This window comes from Synchiropus splendidus, chromosome 1 (genome assembly GCF_027744825.2).
Source record: "Synchiropus splendidus isolate RoL2022-P1 chromosome 1, RoL_Sspl_1.0, whole genome shotgun sequence".
NCBI classification, from domain to species: domain Eukaryota; kingdom Metazoa; phylum Chordata; class Actinopteri; order Syngnathiformes; family Callionymidae; genus Synchiropus; species Synchiropus splendidus.
The window spans coordinates 71,088,757-71,111,478 of NC_071334.1; the positions used below are offsets into that span (position 1 = coordinate 71,088,757).

Below are 22,722 nucleotides of genomic sequence, written 5' to 3' on the forward strand. Positions count from 1 at the left end.
CACAGAAGCACGGCAGGAGCAGCGGTGTCAGCCGACATGTTCCACCTCGCATCACGCTTACGTAAAAGCCCTCTGCGCTGTGGCGGCGCTAAAGAATCGATTGGCCTCGCAGCTCCCACCAGGAGTGCGGTGGTTCGACAGGCAAACTGAACCCAGAGCTTCTGAGAGCTTACGCAACACAGCTGCCGGGACTGATCCGTCTGTGAGAGCCTTGCAAAGCAGGACTTGTTTCTGCGGCGCACTTAAGAGCTGCTCCTGGATGGACTTCCTCCAAAGACCTCTGCGAGGCGAGGCTCTTCTGGAGGAGCCGAGGAGAAGACGTCAGGCACAGGAGCAGCACCTCCAGCAGTCAGGGGCCCAGCAGACAGGGCTGGGACGCGGGGGACCCGCCATCACAGCAGGAGAAAATGGATCTCAGTTACAGCTAATGAAATGAGCTCACCACGCTAATGAGCTGAAACAGAGCCATGAACGTTGGGGTCTGACATGGCGCCTCTGCTTCCACCTCTGGGGCCACGAGCCCTGTGGAAATCCCACACAAGGAGCAGGCAGGAGTCACGTCAAGTCGGTGGCCCGAGCCTCGACAGGCCCGGCGCGATTCCTCCGCTCGCTGCTTCACCTATCACGCCTCGGTGACGTCCTGATGATCCCCGATTTGTGATGCTGCGAGTCGGAGTCGCAGCTGTCAGCTCGCGACGTTATCAGGTCCCAAAGTGACAGGAACGCCTGGCGTGAACTGGGATTACAGACGCTGGGAAGACTTCCTCACTGAGGCGACGGAAGGATCCCCACTGAGCTCCGAGCGCGTCACCACTCTCTCATGCTTGACAGCATGTCGCTGGATGACAACTGGCTGGCGCCGGTGTAAACGCAGACGCAGCAGCAGAAGAGACACGGCGCTTCAGCCGGGTTCACTGAAGGTCACGTCCGTCCATCAACTGTGAGCAGATGAGCCCAGGTCAGAAGAAGGCAGCGGTGGCGCTCTGCATCACCGCACTGACCTTCTCCGCTCACAGCAGGTGGGCACCAGGGACGTCCTGAAGTAAGAAGGTCCCGAAGTCAACAGCCGTGTCCTGATGTGTGGGAGTCAGCAGCCGTCACTGTAAGGTGGGCCGGCTCTGGAGAGACAGTGTCACGTGTCACGGCACGTCCCTCTTCAGTGTGCTCCACTGATAAGCTGTCCGAGGCAGACTCGCTGAACTCGTGGTGTCGCGGGTCTCCTGACCTGCCGAGTTGCACGACCTGGACCAGCTCATAAGATCCGCACCCGTTCCACTCGCAGCCAGCTGGGACGCCACTGACCCGCTTTACAAGCCGCCAATTTGTGCCGCTGAGATAAGAGCGGTGTTTCCAGCGTGACAGCAGCACATTAGCCGGGAACCTCCGACAAACCTGCGGCACACCCCTGTTTCCAAGGAGCCAGCTCTTTCCAGGAATCAGCTCTGATTGGAGTTGGCCAACAGGCGTCTTTTTCATGCTCTGACTCGGCACCCATCACTTTCTTACTCCTAACCAGATGAAAACCATCCTCAAGACGAGTCGCCCAGCCTGTCAACAGGAGTGTCAAACATGGAGTCTTTCCAAGAGGCAGCGTCTCTCTGCGGAGGTGAGCAGCAGCAGTTCTTTCCCCCTCTTATCTGGGGAGGCAGCCGCCTCTGAACTTTGCCTCCTCAGCCTTCATGACAGTGGCTAATTGGTCTGACAGGCGGGAGGAAAAACAGGTCGCACCGAGGAGACAACACAAGAGTCCGAGTCGACCAGCAGACCAGCCGTTGTCAGACTGCGAATGAGAGCTCTGACTCTCAGTTCACTTGGTTAGAAAACCATCTAGTCGGTGAAGGCATCAAAGCTGAATCCAGTTTTGCCGGGACTCGACTTCCTGAAAGTCACCAACATACACAGCGCGAGCATCGCTAAGTGACCCTCACGGCTCATCCCGCTGCAGCCGCAGCCTGATCCGTGGTGGGGGACCGGCGCTCAGCCGGTCCTGACTGTGGGGAGCGTGCGTGCGCCGCCGCAGATAAGGGCCCACAAGTGTCCGTCCGGGCCTCTGAAGCCAGAAAATGAGCTGGAGACCTTCACGCTAATCCGTGATCTGAGTCCACAAATAAATAAACTTGTGAGGAGCGCTGAGCCGGAAATAACCGCGGGCTGGAGGGATGAATCTGGCAGTGACCCGTCTGTAGACACACTCCCATGTCACCATATGGCCGCCGGTCTAACTCTGATTGGGTCCCCCGAGCAGTGGTGCAAACTTGTATCCTCGAGCAGCGAAGTGTGTGGCGCTCGCCGTTCCTGAAGCGAGCTTGGCTCGAAGCCTGGATCCCTCGGCTCCACTGTCTCCCTCCCGGGACCCTGAGGATGTCACCGAGTCTCACTGGCAGTGACAGTGGACCACACATCCTGCACCAGTCCACTGTGACATTGGAGTGTTGGTGCTCCACTGACGTTCAGTGATACCTTCAGCGCTACACGTCATGTGTGACAGCGGTTGGTGGGGTCCAGTCTGGCACGAGCTGCAGGTCGGGTCTCAGGTCCAAAAGCTTGCATGGTGCTGCAGCGTGTTTTGAAACTCGGGTGGTTAGCGAGCGCCAGCCCGGCAGCAGCAGAACCACAAAAGCCCATAAACTTGGAGCGGAGGGCGCTGAGACTCCTGCTGACGGCAGAGTGACGATTACTGAACTTAGATTCGCGAGCTACAAAAGCAAAGCGCAGCGCGTGTGTAAACTAGAACAGGAAGCCACTTGTATTATTCCCTTTTATCTTGGGTTGAATTTGTGGAGCGCCAGTCCAAGGGCTTCCAGCACGGTCGGGGTTACGGCTTCCCTCTCTCCGTCCTGTAAGGCTCAGCCACAGTGATTCTGAGAGAAGGAAGTGGCTGGACTCAACATCAGTCACAGCAGAGCAACTTATCGCTACTGACACCGAAGACTGGCTTCTGAGGCGCCGTGACTCATCTCAGCGGATCAGGACACAGAAGTCTAAAAAAGGGAGCCTGTGTTTTCCCGCTGCAGGCAGCACGGCGATGATGGCGGCTGCGGCGGCGGCGAGCTCGCGCGGCTCATTGGTCCGACAGAGTGACTCTGTAGCTCGGAGTGTTACTGTAGCAGAGTCCCACCGTCACGTCTGAGGAGTGAGCTGAGGCGCCGGCCCTGATCCAAGCAGACGGACAATAGCGGCTCTATGGCCAAGACATCGCCATGGCAACGCCATGATTCCGTTACCTCCGCCGAGTTCTGTTCCACACATTCGAGCGAGCGCGGCGAATGAAACGCTGGCCAGACCCCGGGTTCTTCTGGGTTCACTCAGGAACCTGCAGCGTCCTCTAGGAGGCCAGAGGCTCTGAAACAGGCTCCTCTACATCCTCCCCTGGGTTGCTGGGACAGCCTTCATGCAGCCACTAAACCAGCTGTCAGGGTGTTCCTGAGAAGGAACGGCCCAAGGAATGGAACTAGCAACTGCGATGGCTGTGATGAGGCTGATGACGCTCTGTGAACACTCCTGAACTGGACTTGGACTCTGCACCAACAAAGACAACATCATCAACACGTGTGACTGACAGCTGACGACACTAAACCTGCAACTGTTCCTCCAGTGTCGGACACACTGCCTCTGCTGGACGGAGGTGAGGACACAACTGTGTCAGTGTGTGTGAGTCATGTCCAGCAGCAGGTCACGTGACCAGAGTGAGCTGAAGGTGTGGGGCCCAGAGGGCACGCCTGGAGGTTCTGGCATCAACACGTGTCAGCGGTGCGGAGGTGAGGTCGATCTGGAGAAGGTCTCCCAGGAGGAGCACCATCTGAATGTCCCCCAGCCAGAACTAATAACATCTGTGCGTCTGCTCCCCAGGTTAGCAGCTAGCACGAGCAGGTACTTTCATTTCAGTGACAGGGATGAGAACATCTGTGGGTTCTGCATCGCTTTAGGAAGATCATCCTGCGGCGGTGAGTGACTGAGCAGGCCATCACACACCATCACCCTTTCCCCGGCCTCTCCCCCTGAACCTAACCATCCAAAAGACACGGCTCACCTGAACCAGACTGGAACCAAGTTAGAATCTCCCAGTCATTTGGATGTTTTCACCCTGAAAACTCTTTGTGGACATTTGTCCCCATAAGATCAGCGGCTTATTTGCACGCGAGGAGTCGGGGGTCATGTCAGCCGCACGTCGGTGAGGGGGCCCGGACTACTCCACGCAGGCAGGCCGCCTGGCTGGGTTTTCATTCACTCGCCATATATCGACTCTGCCTTATCGAGTCGGCGCTCAACACAGGAGGCCTTCTGCTCCGGCGGGTGGAATAAACGGCGACTCTCCATCGCCAGCTGTGGGCCGAGGCCAGAACATACATCCAAAAGCCACCTCCGTAACTCTGCAGAGGAGGCGGAGCCTCCGAGATTCACGCCCCAGTCCACTCATGCAGTCACGTGTGTGGAGTCCAACACACCCACAAAACAGATCCAGACCACAACATTCAGCAAGTGTGATTCATTTGCCATGAATCGCCAGTTAACTGGGCTCCAGAGCGATGCATTGAGATTCCAAATGTCATCGGTGGGCAGCCCTGGCCAATAGCTCACTCTCTGACTGCTCACTCTCCGGCTCACCCGACAGCCTCATTATCTCACCCCAACCTGACGCTCGGGGTTTGCTCATGCGACCGCGTCCCTCTCTCTCTCACTTTGGTTTGGTCTCTCAAACCAGCCTCCCTGTCTGTCAGTGTGACCAACATCCGAAGCTTGACGCCAGCACTGAGGCCCTGGTGTCTTCAGCACAGCAGCTGAGCAGGCGGGACATTCTGAAGACCATGAACACCGGGCTAAACCGCGAGGCAGAACCGGAGCGGTGCCAGGTCGTGTGGTGTGTGAAACCACTCTAAGCTCAAGTGATGGAGCAGAGCAGGAGCGCCTACCGTTCTCCGTGTTCTCGTGCTCCGTATCCGTCAGCGTGAGGTTAGAGTTGGCCCGGCTGGACAGGCAGGAGCTGCGGCCGGACTTGGTGTTGCTGCGGCCCCACAGTCTGACGGCGTGCTCGGGCGACGTGATGCCGTCTGTCTCTGTGTCGGCGTCCGAGCCCACGCTGACCGAGTAGTCACGGTGAGGCATTCCCATCTCCGTCCTATAGGTGGCTATGTGGGCAGGCAGCGCCTCGGCGAAGCCCAGGTCTCTGAGGGAGAAGTCCGCCCCTGCGGGAGACACCAACCAGATGACGCTCAGTTCTCTCAGGACCGGTTGGTCCAGCGTGGAGACATCTGCACGTCCAACACGACTCACATGACGGCACACTAGAACTCACTCGCTCACGGCTCCGTGCGGCTAAGAACCCGAGGTCCGACTGAAGGCGGTGACAGCATGACACTGAATCCCATTGTAGGCACCAAATGTGTCCTACCTGCCGCGGAGTCACATCCAGCAGATACCATATCCTTTTTTTGTCATGTTTGTCATGGGAAGTGAAATAAAGGATGTCATGGCGTTTTCTACCACATGCGCAGCATTTATTCCCACTAAACACCGTGTTTGTCACGGAATCGTCCGTTCTCCTCCTCAGTCTGTGGAACAAGGCGTCGTGACTGGCTGACACCTGCGGAGCTTTGTTTTTACGACTGAACTACCTTCAGATGGACATCATTATCTGCTGTGGAGACTGTTGTGATTTCTGGTGCGACATCAAAGAGAAACAAAGCTCCGCAGGTGTCAGCCAGTCACGACGCCTTGTTCCACAGACTGAGGAGGAGAACGGACGATTCAGTGACAAACATGCTGTTTAGTGGAAATAAATGCTGCGCATGTGGTAGAAATGGCCTCGACATCCTTTATTTCACTTCCCTCTGGCTCATTGAAACATCAAAGAAACAGAGACGGTGTGTGGCGGATGTGACGTCATCACTCCGCGGCAGGTGGGACACGTTTGGTACCTGCACCGTCACTAAACCCCCACACAACCATGAATGAATGAATCAGGGCCACGATGCCTGACCTTGACGGGTGAACTCGTCCGCCTCGTGATGCACCACGTCCTTGACCCGGCTCCCGTACGCCATCCTCTGGTCGTGGTCGAAGGCCTTGAGCGTTTCAGTGGAGCTGTAGGATTTGGGGTTGGGCTTGCCGTCCTCGCTGTCGGCCGACGAGCTGGTGTAGCGGCGCTCCGAGTCCTGCCGGGCGGTGAGTGAGCGGTAGGGGCGACGTTCCTTCACTTCCATGGCTGCTGCTGCTGCTGCTGCTGCTCGGAGGAGTTAAGACCAGACAGCCTGTAGGAAAGGACAGACACGTCTGAGTATCTCACAGACGCTGCAGCTGACTGCTATGTTTGTGCAGAAAGAAGCCCATGAATAAATGAAATGAAATCTCACATCCTTAAGAGAGTCTTTTCTATGAGACTTGAAAAACATCAGCCAGTAGCTCAGGGTGACGTTTGTGAAGAGGGTTTGAGTCACATGGTGAGAACTTCTGTTTCTTGTAAATTAGAGGCGACTGACGTTTGTGATTGGAACAGGAACATAAACTGAGGCGCGCAGGACAGAGACAGAGAGAGAGAGAGAGAGGGCAGAGGACTGACTCATGTTTGGGCCCAGCAGCTTGGCGCTGGAAAACCAGCGGGATTAAAGTTTAATAAAACGCAGCACGACAAATCTTGCACCTGTAACGTTTACAGTCCAGGTCCTCCACAAATATTCGCTTTTTATGTGGCGAGCGGAAACAGCGGGGCCCGCGGCGCGCGTGGCAGCTGTCCTTGTGTGAATTGTGTTGTTTATACGTCACAAATCATCGCGGCCCTAAAGCAGCGGCAGGTCCAGGACCGCAGCGAGCCGGCACACATGATTAAAATCAGAAACATAAAACCGCCGCTGTCACAGACGGCGTGAATTCTGCCCCCCCCCCAGAGACAGCAGCTCATCCGTCCATCTTCTCACTTTCAAAGCCGGATGGCAGCTCAAGTGGAGCTGTGGGCCACGGCGTGGGCAGAGGTCCGGGTATGGGGGAGAAAGAGAGCGGCCGAAACGAGAAGGACAAAAGGGATGATGAACAACACCCAGTGAAAACAAGCGCCACGCATGACGATTCCATAAAGCCAAGGAACTCTACTCCAGTTTCTATGTCAGAGGAGGCCAGAGGAGGACGGACGTGCGCCCCGACCTGTTTGTGTTTGACTCGCAGATTTGAAAAGTCTGAAGTAAAAGTCACACTGTCTCAGAGCTGCGCTAACAAGTGTGTTTCCACAAACAGTCTCTGAGATTTGACACAAACACGCAAGAGAAAACGATGATCGCCGACCTCAGCAGTTTTCTGAGAGGCAGTGTGAGAGAATCAGTGCAAGTCAATGACCTGGGGCAGGACTTGTTTGTGATTGTGACGTGACTCAAGGACGTTTATGAAAAGGAAAGAGAGAAAGAAAAAGTATTGTACTGAAGTTATCCCTCAGAGGAACATAAAAAAGTGTGAAGCAAATGTGTTTTGACTCAACTGCTGTTGAGACTCGGAGGAGGCGGGAGTCATCGCAGTTGTGTCAACAAAGGAAAAACCATGGCAGGACGATGGCCAGAACTACTGGCACCTGGAGACCTCAGGCTGTTCACACAGGATGGGACCACGAGGAGCATCCGGCGACTGGCAGCTCTGAGTCACACATGCCAGAAGCCTGCTGGAGCTGTCAGATGATCGGTCAGGAAGACCACTGACACGCCTGCAGTGACCAGTGACTCTGGGAAGCAACATGGACTTCAGCAACAGGGCCCCGAGGAGCAGATATGATGATGAGACCTGGTCTCTCTGCCCCCTCAGATGTTGCTGAGATGAAGAGCTGCTGCTGCTGCTGCTGCTGCTGAGTGAGAAACGTGAATGAGTGAATGCTAATGATGACACTGGAAAGAGAGTCAAGGACACAAGTCCCTGCACCGACTTGCACTGGAGCGAGACTGAGTTCATTCATTCATCGGAATCAATGGGGCGGCTCTGCCCTGGCAGCTTCCGCCTGGACATCCAGCCGGATTATCAAATGTCAATGTGGAGATCAAGTTGATTAAAAGCAGGGTGACTGTTTACTCGGACGCTAAACCACTGCGCAGGCAGACTTGGCGAGGCAGGTCGGCCCGCCGCAGGCTGCCGCCCGCTGCTCCTGGAGGTATGGGACTCGCCGCACAGAAAAGCCTCTTCAGAGATAAACCAGAGGAATCCATGAATCTTTCAGGGCTCCGGTCGCACAAGGACTGGTTCCACTTCCACAGAAATGAATTCAGCATCACGAGCGGCTGAGGTTTCGCCTCCATTGAACTACGCGACTCAAAACACCATTGTTGGTTTTGGGGCGTCTCTTTGTGAGTATTGACAGCTGAAAAGATCCGGTGATTAATGACTCGGGCCTGAATAGCAGCCCCGCCTCTCCCTGGTGACGGGGGAGAAGCAACTCCCACTCTGCAGCGGGTGAAGACCTGAGCCCTGAGCCCAGTCTGACCCCACCCCACTCTTGTCACAGTCTCTACATCAACATGTGGAAGGAGTCTTGCCTCACCACCTCAGACAGTCGGGCTGGGCCGTATGGACCAAAACTTATCAGGATAAATGTAACAATAATGATCAGGATAAAGCCATGTTCCTTCTCCTCCATGTGTTGCTGCTGAAGAAACATTACCAAGGCAGAGGAGCGCCTCAGAGAACCTATGAGGACCACTCCATCTCATCAAAGAAACAGGGATCCAGAGAGTCAGAGTCCACCAGTGTCATGATCCAAGGTTCCCTGGATTCAACATCACTTTCAAACGACCACGGTGAACCACAGTCCACCACACTCTCCACAGCTGTCACACGCCGCGGAGCTGGAGAGCGCCATCACCCTCTCCTCATGTTCACGTGTGAAGGTCCAATGCAGCCAGTGAGCCGCGGGTTTATGGAGTTTATGGTGAGATGCAGAAGTGTCATGTTTATGGTGAGATGCAGAAGTGTCGCCGTGGAGACTGTGTTTGGTGGTATATCGTGTAAGATAAGTTATCACCCATCCCTATCAGACGGGGAGGACTCGGTCTCAACTCCTTCATCGTCGAGTCTTGGTTAGTTAGTAACCATGAATTCACAGCAAATGTGGCAGCATTGCCAGGATTGGCATCAGCTCCTCCAAATCCAAGACCGAGTCTGGTCCAGGCTGGAGATGAAATCCACCCCAGGTGGAGGAGTTGTGTCACAGGCCAGGGAAGGCAGATGTTCAGAGCTGAGCCAGAAGACAACGCTCTCCACTGCCTGACGGACTTCTCCTCTCACCACCCCTGGGTCCTCACTAGGACCGTGTTGGACCTCACATCCACACAGGAGCAGACCAACTAGAGCAGAAACTCCTGCTCAGGCTGCACATGTGGAAGTGTGTGAAAGAAGCAGCGGACGCAGCAGGTCGGCGCGGCGAGACAAAGACCATCATTGTGTCCAAGAAAGCCAACGACTCGATGAATCCAATCTCCAAAAACAAAAGTTCCACAGTGCAGCCGCCAGAACCAGCTGCACAACTGTGCAATGATCCAAAATCAATCCGGGCCTCAGTGCACAGACAAAGCCATGATGGATGTCTGTTTTCTCCTCCTTTACAAGCAAGTGCCGACTCGGCGTTTCTCTTGTCTACGGGCCAAGGCTGTGGAGCGTCTGCGAGCCCGGTAATAATGTCGTCCTGGATCCGGAGCTGCGGGGAAGAGTGACTAATGAATAGTGGGGCGGGGAGGTGACAGTGCGCCGTGGTGAAGCGCGCGCACGCAGAAGAGCGCAGCTGGTGTCGCAGCGTTTGGCTGCATGATTGAAAATGAACCTTCTCCACACGAAGCATCCATCAGCAGACGGCAGCGCCAACACTGAAATGAAACGGTGTTCCAGCGTCACGTCACACGGATGCTGACGCTCGGCGGTGGTCTCCAATAAATATTTATATCAACTATTATATATATATATATATATATACCAGCATTATATCCTAACTATAGTTCTATAATTTAACAACACCTATGATATTGTTAACATTAGTACAAACATAGTAACAGACATCAGATTTAGCTTGAGCGAGTGAGTCAGAGAGAGACTGCTCCTCATCACCACAACTAGCCAAACGTCGAGTCACACACACAGAGCGGGGCCACGTCCAAAAACCTGGTGACACACAGTGATGTTCTTCAACCGCTATACTGAGTCAGGTGAGCAGCGGCTCACAGCCTGACGTGTTTGGAGCATGTGGCTCTGCTCAGCAGCACAGTCAAACAACGGTCGGGCCTGCAGTGGACAGGATGTACCAGACTAGAGCAGTGCCAGACAACATCTGCCCGACACCCACTTCTCCACCAGCTGACCAGGAAACACACCCCGGTGGGGTCACATGCTGCATCAGAAACTCGCCGTCCTCACGGTTCCCTCCCTGAGTGACGTGATCAAGTTGGTGAGTGAGTGTGTGCCAGCTACACTAACACAAAGAGCGGTGTTGTTTCCCAGAGCTCTCTGTGCTGAGGACGCTCCTGAGCTCCCGAAAGGTGCTGTGAAAGCTAGCGCTCCATTCTTCCCTGGAAATCGTTCACATGCCGAGTCTCAATAGAAAAGCTCTTTGGTCCACAGAAAGGTGCGTTTTCAATAGCCAGAGACAGAAGACTGGGGCGGGAGGTGGGGTCTGTCGATGGAAGCATCTCCACAAACACGGCAGAGGGAACGAGGCTGCAGCAGTTAGTCACCGCCGACCGTCCGAGAGGGAGCACGTGCAGAGTCGGCCCTGAAGAGCACACGCGGTCTGCTCAGTGAGTCGGGGCAGCTGGGCCGACTGACCCCAGTCGGCAGACGAGTTTGACTCATTCAGGTTTGTGTTTCAGAGCATCTCAGTCACGACAACAGCCAATACAAAACCACCATTTTGTGTCTTCAGGTTCTGTGTGATGATGTAGTCGTCAGTCCCGTGATGTCATGTGTGTTGACCTTGTGTTGACCTCTGCGATGGCTCCGCACTGTGAGCAAGGGCAGTGGGGTGCAGGAAGATTTGGGGGTGGGGGGCACAGGACATTTCTGGCACTGACGTCACAAGAGGGCCCCGAGGCTCCAGCGGCAGCAGTGTGTCGAGAAGACAGAGAGCGGCGAGGAATCCTGCTGCTGATCACCTTACTCCAATGACTACACAACAGAGCAAACCCTGAAAGGACCGCAGACAATGACACACGTGTCAACACAAGCTCAAATCACAAAGCAATGTATGACTACAAACACAGCACAGCACAGAAGACGGAGACAACAGGACAGCAGAAACACAACACGACACAAGGACGAGTCTTTACACACAACGTCACGAATGACACCCAAAGGACTGCCTCTGTGTGCGCTCGCACACGCTCCACACCATGTCCACTCTGAGGGCCAAACACGGACACGCACAGCGCTCCGCTCAGAGCCGGACTCCTTCGCGTCCAAATGTAATTCTGCTGGTAAATTAGGATTGATGAGTCCAGCTCACAGCCACAATCAGCATCCCGATCGAATCGGGCCGGGCCCAGACGGCGAGGAACACTTCCATAAATAAGAGCCATATGAGAGCGGGGAAATGGGATCAGGCGCTCTGCCTCTCGCCACCTCTCGGCCATTCCTCCGTGCCGCGGAGTCACGTCAGAGCCGGAGGCCTGAGCGCCCACGACGCCCCAGTAATAAAGCAGCCAGAATGAAGGCGTCATCCGCCGCCGCAGCCACAAGTCACTCACGCCACGCTGCTTAATGGATCTATTAACTAAGTGGCAGCGCAGCGCCACACGTGCACACGCCGAGAAGCTCCTACACCACCCTCTCCATGACCTGTGACCTCCGCTGCGATGGTCACACAACATTCTGCAGCCTGGCCTGACGACTGTCATGTGACCTCAACAGCTGCCAGGACCTGCCTCCCTCCGTCCCTCAGACGCCATCTGTAGTTGCAGTTTTATTTTCAACTTTCATGTGCGACTCCTGACCTTATGAAATGCGTGTTATGATTTGCTTCTAGCATGACTGCAGTGGTTCTACAGCTGGTGTTCCCTCTCAGCTGCATGTTCCCACCAAACGCTGTGTTGGGGCCACGGGGTCATGGCACCAGCAGGTTCCTGGAAGCGGTGAGTTAACCAATCACAGCTCTCACATTTCAAGAGTGATGCAGGAAGAGGACGATCCACTGACAAGGTGCGAAAAGGAAGAGAATCTGACGGCTGTTCACAACTCGTGGAGAGCATAGCTCCTCTGAAGGACCTGTTGGACCCAGAGCAGCCAGGTCCAAGTCTGCTGCTGCTTTGAAGGTCCACACCTTTAACCCTCCGACCTGCCATGTGGCCTCTCCACCTGGGACAAAGCACATTGATCCTCATTGCAGGCGATGAGGGACAGGTGACCCGAGAGCCCAGGAATCCTGCATGGTTCCCCAGTGGACAGCACGCCTTTGAAAGCTATCACAGCGTCTCCACCAGATTTACACGTTCACTCAGAGCCGACAGCGGATGTCAGATCGCTGCCGTCAGATGTGAGAAGACGATAAAACCACACGGCGCTGGGAAGTCATCTGCTGCAGGATCCTGGGAGATTTGTCTGCGGCGCCAATGGAAGCGCTCTGTGACGCCTGTCACTGATAATGGGATTTACTTGGTGGAGGACGCCGCAGGTGTGAGACGCTGGCATCACCTCGGCAGCGCCGGGGCTCGGCGACTGCGCCGCATGCAGCACCCTCTTCCCCTCACCGCTGACTCCATGTAAATGCAGCGAGGACAGATGGCTGCGCGCCGCGATGAAGGCGAAGGTGATGGAGAGCGACAAAAGTGAATCTTTGCATATCAAATGAAAACATGAACCTCGAGTGCTTGTGCGACAGATTTCTAAAAGTCAGCGCTGATATGTACAGTAGAGGGTCTGAGCGCTGAGGATGCCGCGCCTTCGCCTGGCGGCGACCCAAACGTTTCAGCTGCGATGGCCGCACATATCTGCATACGTATCTGCGCCTCAGCACCTGAACACACACTTCTGCTTCCTACAACTGTCAGGTGACACTGATCAGTTTGCTCTGGGGTCCCAGCAGCAGAACAGACTCCTCACGTTCGTACTACTCACCCTCGAGGACCCAATATTGCTAGTGCCTTCATCAACCAGTGCAATTCAAACTACCTCCACTAGAGGGCGTGAAGTACTTCTAAGAAGTCGCAGACATGCCTTCAGGATTCAGGGATCCAGGCCATGTTTACATGTCCTGTTGGGTGATGTCCTTGTAGTAACTGTGTCTGGCCATTGAGTGGCAGTGTGTTTTCAAGAAGTCGACACCGACACCGGTGTCCAACCTAAACAATGATGCACGCGGACAGGGCGATGCAAACCAGCTGGTCTGGACTGAGGAGGAAGTGCGGCTTTGGCTGTGAGGGAATTTCAGCAGACACCACAGAGTCCATCAAATACAAGGCCAGTGTTCGGTACAGCGAGGTCCCCGCACCCCGAGTTCACATCCAGGCTCGGCTGGCTCTGGCTTGCTGTGCTGGGTCCAGTCTGGACCCTGTTTTCAACAGGTGTGGGATTCATGTGGAAACAGCACCAAACGTTGACAGATCCTCACAGAACTTCTAGCAGTCCTCAAGAGGTCACTCACAGTCACGTGTGGACCACTGTCCACTGCATGAAAAGACGCTCCATATCTGAAGGTTTCCTTTTGGAACTGAACCTCATGTATGACATCATGTGCAATGGCAAGTTCTTCAGTTCATCTTTTCCCCATCACATCATTTCCACACCACAGCAGCTCCAGCTACTTTTCCCTCTCAACCGACAGAAGACAAAAAAACACTTCCTGTGACTTGGTTCTCCAGTCCAAGAAGTCTGGAGTCAATAGAACAAGCCAGCTGCCTTTGGGTTGGACGTTGTGTGAATACCTTCGAATCCAGACTTTGGTCCGGCGTGAGACAATCGCGCTCTCGTCCATGTCTCTGGATGACGCAGCGGCTGAATCTGGACACTCAGGTTTGTTCCTGCTGTCGAAGGCTGTCGAGGATTTGCAGGAAACATCGCTCCTTTCAAAAAACAGCGATGCTGTTAGCGCTCGGCACCACCCCCTCCTCTGCACACACACACACACGGCTGTGGATCGCAGTAAACCTGCAGCATCAGGACTTCGGTGCAGCAGAGGAGGCTCGCGGGACGCTCGGGTTACAAGGCTCCAGTCCTGCTGCATTACCAGACCACGGTGAAATAACAGGCTGCCATCTGGAACCCATGCGAGTCTTGTAGCCCCCAATCACACAACCTCAATTAACAGTCATTTGTTTGGTATTCTTGCTCTCCGCCGTGTTTTCACATGCGCCCTGAAGACTCCGCCGCCTCCACCGTGCAGGCGGGATGAAGGCGGTCTTTGTGCTGGGAGGAGCTGCTTGGTATGCCGGGGTGAAGTGTCCATGTTCCTGGCGCTGCTTTGTGCTCCCGACATCACTTCACCGCCGGACAATGAGCGCACTTGAGCGGCTCTTGTCCGGGTCAGATCTTTGCTCTGGCCTATGTTGTCAAATGCAAATGCTGTACAAGTGTGTGACTGTGACACAAACTTCAGCTTCGGCCGGTCGGGAGCGGCAGTTAGAAGGGAGCTCGACCTTCCGCTGCTGCAGAGTCAACACGTCTGGATGAATCTAAGCGTGACACTGGGTCGTCATCACCGTGGCGACAGTGGAGCTGCCCCACCAGGTCTCCTGCTACCTGGTTGAGCCGAGGACCAACAGCAGGGCTCGCTAGCACACTAGCAAGTCAGTTCCAGAGACCTGCAGAATAGAGATGACTGAACCTTTGACGTGTTTTCAGCAGTGAGTTGCCATATTGTTGTGATCGTTGTCCTGAACACGACGACGTCACAGACCTGATGGAGTTGAAGCTAAAACTCAACTGACTTGAGTTTAAAAAACAGTGAAACTTCTCGTCTTGTGTCGTTCACTGTGGCGCTGACAGACCTCTCCTCCAAACCTCGCTCAGCTGCGTCCGACTCCGTAATTCTAGTCGAGAACTGCAAACGTTCATTATCAATATCAATCAGAATGAATCTGGAGACGATAAGCAGCCCATCTGGGGACCCTCGGCCGCCATGCAAGACCCTGAACACGGAGCCATGTGCCCTTCCAGCAACATACAATCCCTTAAGTTTACGGTTTCTTTAGCGTGGGCACGCTCAAACTGATGCACTTCTTGTTCCACCTGTGTTCAGGCGCTCGCTGAAGGAAAGACTTCAGGCACAAAGAGAAGAGTGAGCGGTGCAGAGAGGCAGCAATGGAGCCAGCACGCACCGTCCCCACCGTCACCCCGACTACCCTTCTCCGCCGACCTACCCCGCCTCATTTCACGCCAGTGTTATTGCTACTCATAATTCGGCGGAGGCACGACACGTCCCGATCTCTTCATGAAGAAGCCAGAGTCATCAAAAGTGTTTGGAAAGGTGCCACACAGAGAACCTTCCAAGGATATCTAGGAGAGACAAGAAATCCCCGATATCAAATCACCCGAGTGACAGCATCGCACTTCATTAAAGTAATGACTCCGAGAGAGAGCTGCTGGTGACGGAGAGTGTGGGGTGCCACGCCTTGCCTCACAGACTGGGCCACGCCCCAAAATACTTCACACAATACTTCGCACAAACATGGGCACAGCAAAGCCTTTGCTCAAGCTAAGCAGTTTGGAGATTCTAACTCGACGCCAGGAGCACGGCACCACACCACAGCGAGCGCCGCACACAACAAGTCCACAACAGCACATTTCATAATTGATGTCACGATTCAGCTTCTTAGCCGAAACAAACACAACAGGCAGATGACGAGGTGTGGCATGTCACCCCCAAATGTGTCCATGATAATGTGCATGCATAAGCATGGTTGCCGATCGATCAGCGTCCGCGTGCCTGTCAGCTGGGTTAGCACATCGAGCTCCCCACCCACCAGACGTGGCACCACGAGGAACATGAAATCGTGCGCCTACGAAGCAAGGCGGCACCCACTCCCCGCACGTTGCTCGGTGAACGCCGCACTGAACAATGAGACGCTGAGCGGCGGCGCCAGCGAGTGGGTGGCTCAGTGGGCAGGAGGGACGGCAGAGATGTGCCAGTGCTCCTTCCCTCCGGATTAAAGGCATCTCTCGGCATATAATTAAGGCAGACCAGTGCAAGGCTGGTGCTGCGGAACACGCTGGCGGGCTAATATTTCCACGCTTCCACGAGCTGGCGCAGCAGAAGCTGAACTCAAAGCACATTGTGCTAAGCAGAGCAGATGCAGGAACTATCAGACAACATCCATTATGCAACACAAACATGTGAAGAAGCGTTTCCCAAAACAGATCAGAGGATGTCGTGACGGACGCACAGAACACGCTGCATCCGCGTCATGTGGGTCGGTTCCGATCACAGCTCGTCCATCAAGAATGTTTGGGAACACTTTCACAGCATCATGTGACATGCTGCACTCATGGCAGGTGTGACTCAATTATGTGCCATGACATGTTGCAAAAGCAAAAAAATATATATATATGACTCACACAACACCCGTTCTCAAATGTAGCCATTAGCAAAGCAAGTAGCCAGTGCTAACCTCTTTGTTTGTTGGCTAAGATGGACCGTAGTGAACTTGTTGGTAACAAATATAAGCCATCAGCTTTGCTGAGACAGACTCGGACAAGAGGGCAGAAACCACTGGGTCAGATATTCAGGACTGGACCTCCACCACGGCATCAATCCACAACCACTCCGCAGAGGTTAGCATGCTAACTAGCCTTGTGAGTTCGAGCAGCTACGACCTGATTTGACTGACTTCACCCAGTCATTTCAAGGGAAGGTGCAACGAGAAGCCTCCCGGAAGACAATGCTGTGGAACGCTAGCAGCTTTCTAGAGGACTCCAGCCCCTGCGCGATTATTCAGCAGCTCTGTTCGTCTGACTCTGGCACAATTAAGAGAGTGTTGCGAGCAGCAGCGGCTAAAAATAGCGTGTTATTTTTCATGTGGAGAACAGCCAATAACCCAAAAAACTGCCAACATGTGCGGCTGCAGCGCGTGGAACATATTTTCTGCCAGAAGCTGCAAATATTGATTTTGGCCGTTTGCTTTCCAACATGAAGATGAGCGCGCACCATCACGCCAGCGCCACCGAGGAGTGAGAGAAAGGGATGACGCAGCAGCGCTGCCTGCGTCTCTCCCTCCGGAGCGATTTTAGCATGTTGACTTACGTAAGAGCGGCGAGGCTGACGAGGTCACTGGGGAGGCTCAGCAGTTTGATCTGCTGTGATGCACGTGTGACCCCATTACTTATTCAGCAGGGCTCCAGTGGAACACTTAAAACGGCAGCAAAACAGCGGAACACGGAGCAACATGCAGAACAGCGGCCCTGGCTCAGAGCTTGTTTGATTCCTCAGAGACGCTCAGCTCATCACGGCTCATGGAGGATCTGCTGCGCCACCACGCCAAGCACAATAAACTGTATTTTAATGGAGCGGGGACAGGAACTGTAGAACCAGCCGGAGAAACAAACCGCTTCAGAGAAATCCAATGGACACCTCCAGTCCAAAGCTCAATGTTCCACTACACCAGGCCTGGCCAACCCACGGCTCTTCACCAAATGAGCCGCCAAACCGGCTGCGTTTTTTTTGTCAGGTTGCTGTTGAGATGATGGATGATACAGGAAATAAGAGAAAAAAGTCAGAGCTGTTCCAGGTTCAATGTCACAATATTGTTCAAAGACTTTGACTGGTGTTTCACTTTGAAACATGAACAATAAACCTGGCTGCAGGTTCAATGGCGATGGGAGAGGTGGTCCTCAGACTTGGAGCCTCATCAGATCCACCATCAACACCCCTGACATGACTCAGTTCCACGTCTGACTCTGTCCTTCCCTCAACTAAAGCTCTGGCATGTGTTTCACCTGTGACTCACTGTTGATGGAGGTGAAGTCCGTGAAGAGGAGACGCTCCAGTCTGCAGCGTGGCTCTCACACACACAGAGCGGGGCCACGTCCAAACATAGAGGAGTCAAGTCATCAGGTGAGCAGCGGCTCAGGTGAAGCCTCACAGCCTGACGTGTTTGGAGCATGTGGCTCTGCTCAGCAGCACAGTCAAACTGTGGGGCTCTGAGCCTGGGACTGGTGCGTCAGGCCTGCACTACACAAAATACCCTCCTGTACAGAGACTACAACATGGACTCCATGCAAGCACAAAATTAAGAAAAAGGAAATACATATATATTTACCTTAAAACAATAACAAGTTGTGTTGAATTGAAATACAAGTGTCTGGATCAGCAAAAGAAAAACTCTTTGTAGCTTTGTGTCAGTCTCGTTCCAGTGGAGGTCACCCTCCTCCGCTCGGCCTTCAAGGGTGACATTAATATTTCAGGGGCAGCTCCTCGCTCATATTTTCTCTCAGCGTATCTGGGTTTGGCCCAGTGGTGGGCGTGGTCTTCACTGTGCAGTCAGAAGTTCAGAGATAAACGAGTGTGGACGCTGGGGGGAGCGGCGGCACCTGGATTACTGGGATTATCTAAACCAGTGCCGGCGCTCGATTCAGAGCTGGAATTCAAATGAAGCACAGCTGCCGGTTCTGAGGAGTGCATGTGGGTTTGTCAGGGTAAATGTTGTCATTGTTGGTTCTTGAGCTCCGTGATTCAAAACATGTGTGTGTGTGTGTAGCTTGCAACGTCAGTGATTTCCTGTTGGAGGAAAACTGTCCTGAGAGGGAGACGGTTAGTGAGACGGACCAGGCGGGACCGAGATCCATGAGGAAGGCTCAGTCGAGCTCAGTGAGCATTTGTGGCCACAGAGACGGCACGAGCGTCCTGGCTGGAGCAGGCGGCAGAAGACAGCAACATGAACCTGACAACAGATCAGAACACTGCAGCTCGCACACTTCACTGACAGTCCTATGTCGGCAAGTGCAGTTAGCTAGCTAGCTAAGAGTGGTATTACCGTCTCCTTTCCAAACCTGTTAGCGTTAGCAGCCCTCTAAAAGGCACAGCCTTCAGTCACCAAGTCATTAGATCGTGGTCTCAGCGAGCATCGCTCTACAGGTCCCACAGGAAACACCCACAGTGGCACATGACACGACCGTCGAAGCAGCTGGAAGATGACCTCACGACACATGAGGAGACTTGTGGCGAGGTTGAGCTCTGCTGACAACATCAAGCTATTTAGATGAACCAACAGAATGTGGCCAACAGGTCACAGGTCCAGGCAGAAATCTGGACCGCACCAGACACATCAGCCGGTCTGGGTGAGTCGGCATGCTTCCGCCCGTGACCGTACACGCCTGCTCGGCGCTAAAGCTGGACCATGCCCAACTGCACTCACAGTTCTTCTACTGCAAAGTAAGTTGAGATTGAGATTGTGTTGCTGCAGACATGCAGACCAACATTAGAAAGTCAGACCTCAGTGAAGCAGCCGCAACCTCAGTGCTGAGACAGCGAGCCCAGAAAACCACAAACCAGCGTTCCAGAAGTGAATTAACTGAAGTTGGAAAAGGAGCAGCAGAGGTGAGCAGCACAGCGACTGGACTGCAGGCATGTTGCTCTGCTACAGCAGCGCTGAGGCCCTGGACGGCCGATGGATCCGGGTCTCCCACTCGCTGCAGCTTCAGCTCGGAAGGTTTGGAAAAGTTGCAGTGCCCCCCCCGACCCCCCAATAACACACTGTTTTCAACGCTCGACACTTCTCATATGGCGCTTATGTTGGCAGCGACCGAAGCCACCTACTCACACGCACGGCCACACACTGGCACTGCAACTAGGGCTGGTCAATTAATGGATTGTTTTATCAGGACTACGATGAGGTCTTCCTCCAATTATGAAAATGTGATAATCGTCAGGAAACAACTATCTAGCCGGACACCTGTCTCATTCTGTCCCGATGCGCCCAAACGCCTCGTCCGGAAGACACAGTGAGCCCGCTACACAGAGCAGCGCGAGAGCTTGAGCCTCCGTTAACACGGCGTGTTGGACGCTAACACGAGCCACTCTTAGCTCCCGACTCAGTCGTCTGCACGACATAATAATTCAGCGTCAGAACCTGGTCAAAGGTTCAATATAACTGTTCAATTATTGTGAACATTTGACACATTGTTTTATTGTAGATTATTGTTCAATAAAGTTTGAAACTTGGATGACGGCAAAACATAAAACTGTTGAATAATCGAGATGATGATATGAATCAAAATCATCTCAATTATCACTTTTGCCATAATCGTCCAGCCCTAGCTGCGACGCCTGAACCATCAAGAGCAAACCAGCAACCTCTCACAACTCAACAACTCAAACATGAAGACTGGGCCATAAGATGCTCAGGCAGAAAGAAATGCCCACTTGGCTTTGACTGTGTGAAAGAGCCACGGAGGTTTGAAACATCTGGAGCTAGGAACCGGCTCCTGGACAGCATGACCCTGACTCTGCAGGGATCACATGACTGCATCAACAAGAGGCCACAGACAGATGTTGTCGTGCTAATAAGCCTGCGCACTGGTGCCACGCGCGTACGTCACCACGGAGTGACGGGAGAACAGCAGGGCAGAGAGTCAGGGCGATGGGGCCAGCGCCTGCCGCGATGCTCCGCCTCACATCACATCTGATCGGATAAAGGGACTTTCTTCTGCAGAAGGGGAGCAGATTTGGAGACGGTGCAGTGATGCAGACGAGTGCAGCCGATTGCCTGGGCAGCGAAGCGATGACACGAACATCCTGGTCTGCTGAGGAGCAACCGCACGGAAACCCAAGTACTTCCTCCTATAAAGAGTCGCCTTCATAGAAGAACAGCTCCACGTGAGAGGAACTGGACCCGAGCTGGGCATCGACCCGCCACAAGGTTGAGAAGTGCTGAATGGAAATCATGGATTCAGAAACAGAATCACAATGAAGCGCAGCACTATTTTTAATTTTTCCACAATAATTTTAGGATTAATTATTGATCATTTTAGTCAATACTTCATTTCTATATCATTTTCTATTTCCTGTTTTTAATATACACGTTTTATTTCACAATATGGTATTGTTATCATTTTCTCAATTATTTACGGATTATTATTTACACGTATCTGTCACGTCATGGTGACTCATTTCTCATGAACTGAGCGGTGAAGTGGTGAACACGCGGCCCTCTCACCCCGGCGCGTGCAGGCCACTGTCAAATCCAAGTCCTCTGATTAAAGGGATGAGCCAAAGCCACAACAAGAGCACAGCAGGGACGTTGGAGGATCCGATGTCAGACGACAATGAAGGCGTGAAATCACGGTCATTAGGAATAGACACGTCGCTGAGCCCACATGAATTATTCATCTCTGGAAGTAACCTGGAATCACAAAGGGTCTTGAGTCCAAGAGGTGCTGACTCAGCTGCCCCGGAAAGATTTGAGGAGCTTCTTCAAACCATCGCTCATCCTGAGAGTGGGGTGGGGGGGTGCGGGGGATTTCTGACTTCCTGATGAAATATACACTTGTCTAATCCGCGCACGCACACAGACACACGGGGCCCTCCCAGGCTGGAGAAAATGCCACCACATTGTTCCCGCTGCACTAATATGTAAATGCGTCACGGTTACACTAAAGCTAGCCAGCTATTGTTTGCAGTGTCAGCGCCTTCCCAAGCAGGGGTCAGCCACTCGGCTCCTGTTTTTGTTGATGGCATTTCACATTTGAAAAAGGAGAGCCGTCACCAAATGTCATCTTAGCACCTCTTTGTCATCCCGTCACTCCTGCCAGGAGGTGTCAGCGGCGGCGGCGGCGGCGGGCGCTCCGCCTCCTTCCAGGCAGGCTTGTGGGCTTTATTAATATTTATAGTCCAACAGCTTAAGGTCAGCCCCCTCCAGAGCTATCGCTTCACATTGCCGCATCACACTCGCAAAATACATCGACAAGACAAGCCAGTGCTCCCCTTGACCCCCGAAACAAGACGGCTGTGTGTGCTGCTTGGGCAAAACAGGAAGAAATCGCATTAAAACTGCACGTTAGAGGGATCAATGGCTGTTAGGCTATGATAGAAAAAATGATGTCATGTCACAGATGTCGCCCCGGTGTCTGCTCCGATGATAAAAACAAGCTCTGTTGGCAGCCGGCTGACGTCTCGGAGCTCTGCCGGCCAGTCGGAGCCAAGTTTTTGGCCCGGGGCCTCCGGCGGCATCACAACTTCTCTGGTGTCGCTCGTCTCTCGCAGTGTAAACAACAGCGAAGCTGATGGCTAACGTGAAGTGACAGGCACAGCGGCGTGATCAAAGCGCGGCTGCTCTCCTTCCTGGGACGCCGTGCGATTGCTCGGGACTGGCGAGACAACAGAGAAGGGAGGATTCCATCGCTGCTTCTGCTTCTCCGTGGCTGGCTGGAGGAAGCAGAGCGCACTTTAGCAATCAGGGTTGTCTTTTGGGAAAGAAATGAATTAGTGGGTTCGCTCGTCCATGTTCGCAGCGCGCCAGCAGATCTGAAGACAGAAGTGCCTCGTACAAATCCCCAATTATGATAGATTATCAAGCGTAGCCTGCAGACTCCAGCTAAACCCACAGAAAGACAATTCCTCTTTGTTTTGGAAATGGATGCAAATCAAACTGTTACACTGTGACCACCGACGGCGGCAGCGGCTCCGAAGTGTGAACCTTCATGGAGCGTTCCTACTGCGGACAAAAGCTGAGGTGGACTCCATGTTTGACTGGGCTGTTCTGTCCAGTTTAGTTCTCCCTTCTTGTAGCACAGAGTGGACAAGAAGCCAGAACCACTGGCTCCACCATCAGGACTGACAGGTCAAGTCAC

At 53.7% G+C, this 22,722-nt stretch overlaps 1 protein-coding gene across 12 annotated transcripts in view; it reads right to left on the reverse strand.

The window, feature by feature from the left end:
• tenm4 (teneurin transmembrane protein 4) overlaps window positions 1-22,722 on the reverse strand; it is a 95,811-nt gene that overhangs the window by 61,034 nt on the left and 12,055 nt on the right. For 10 of the 12 annotated variants that reach the window (XR_008412776.1, XM_053846880.1, XM_053846872.1 and 7 more), the window contains exons 2-3: window positions 5,978-6,248; window positions 4,911-5,183 (exon numbers count right to left, since the gene is read on the reverse strand). Coding sequence is in view for 11 of the 12 variants with exons in the window: in XM_053846880.1 (XP_053702855.1) it covers window positions 4,911-5,183; window positions 5,978-6,200 (496 nt within the window). In the remaining variant the exon portion in view is untranslated. Of the gene's footprint in view, window positions 1-4,910; window positions 5,184-5,977; window positions 6,249-13,865; window positions 20,916-22,722 lie in introns of those variants that run through there. The other 2 variants (XM_053846899.1, XM_053846817.1) reach the window with 1 other exon arrangement.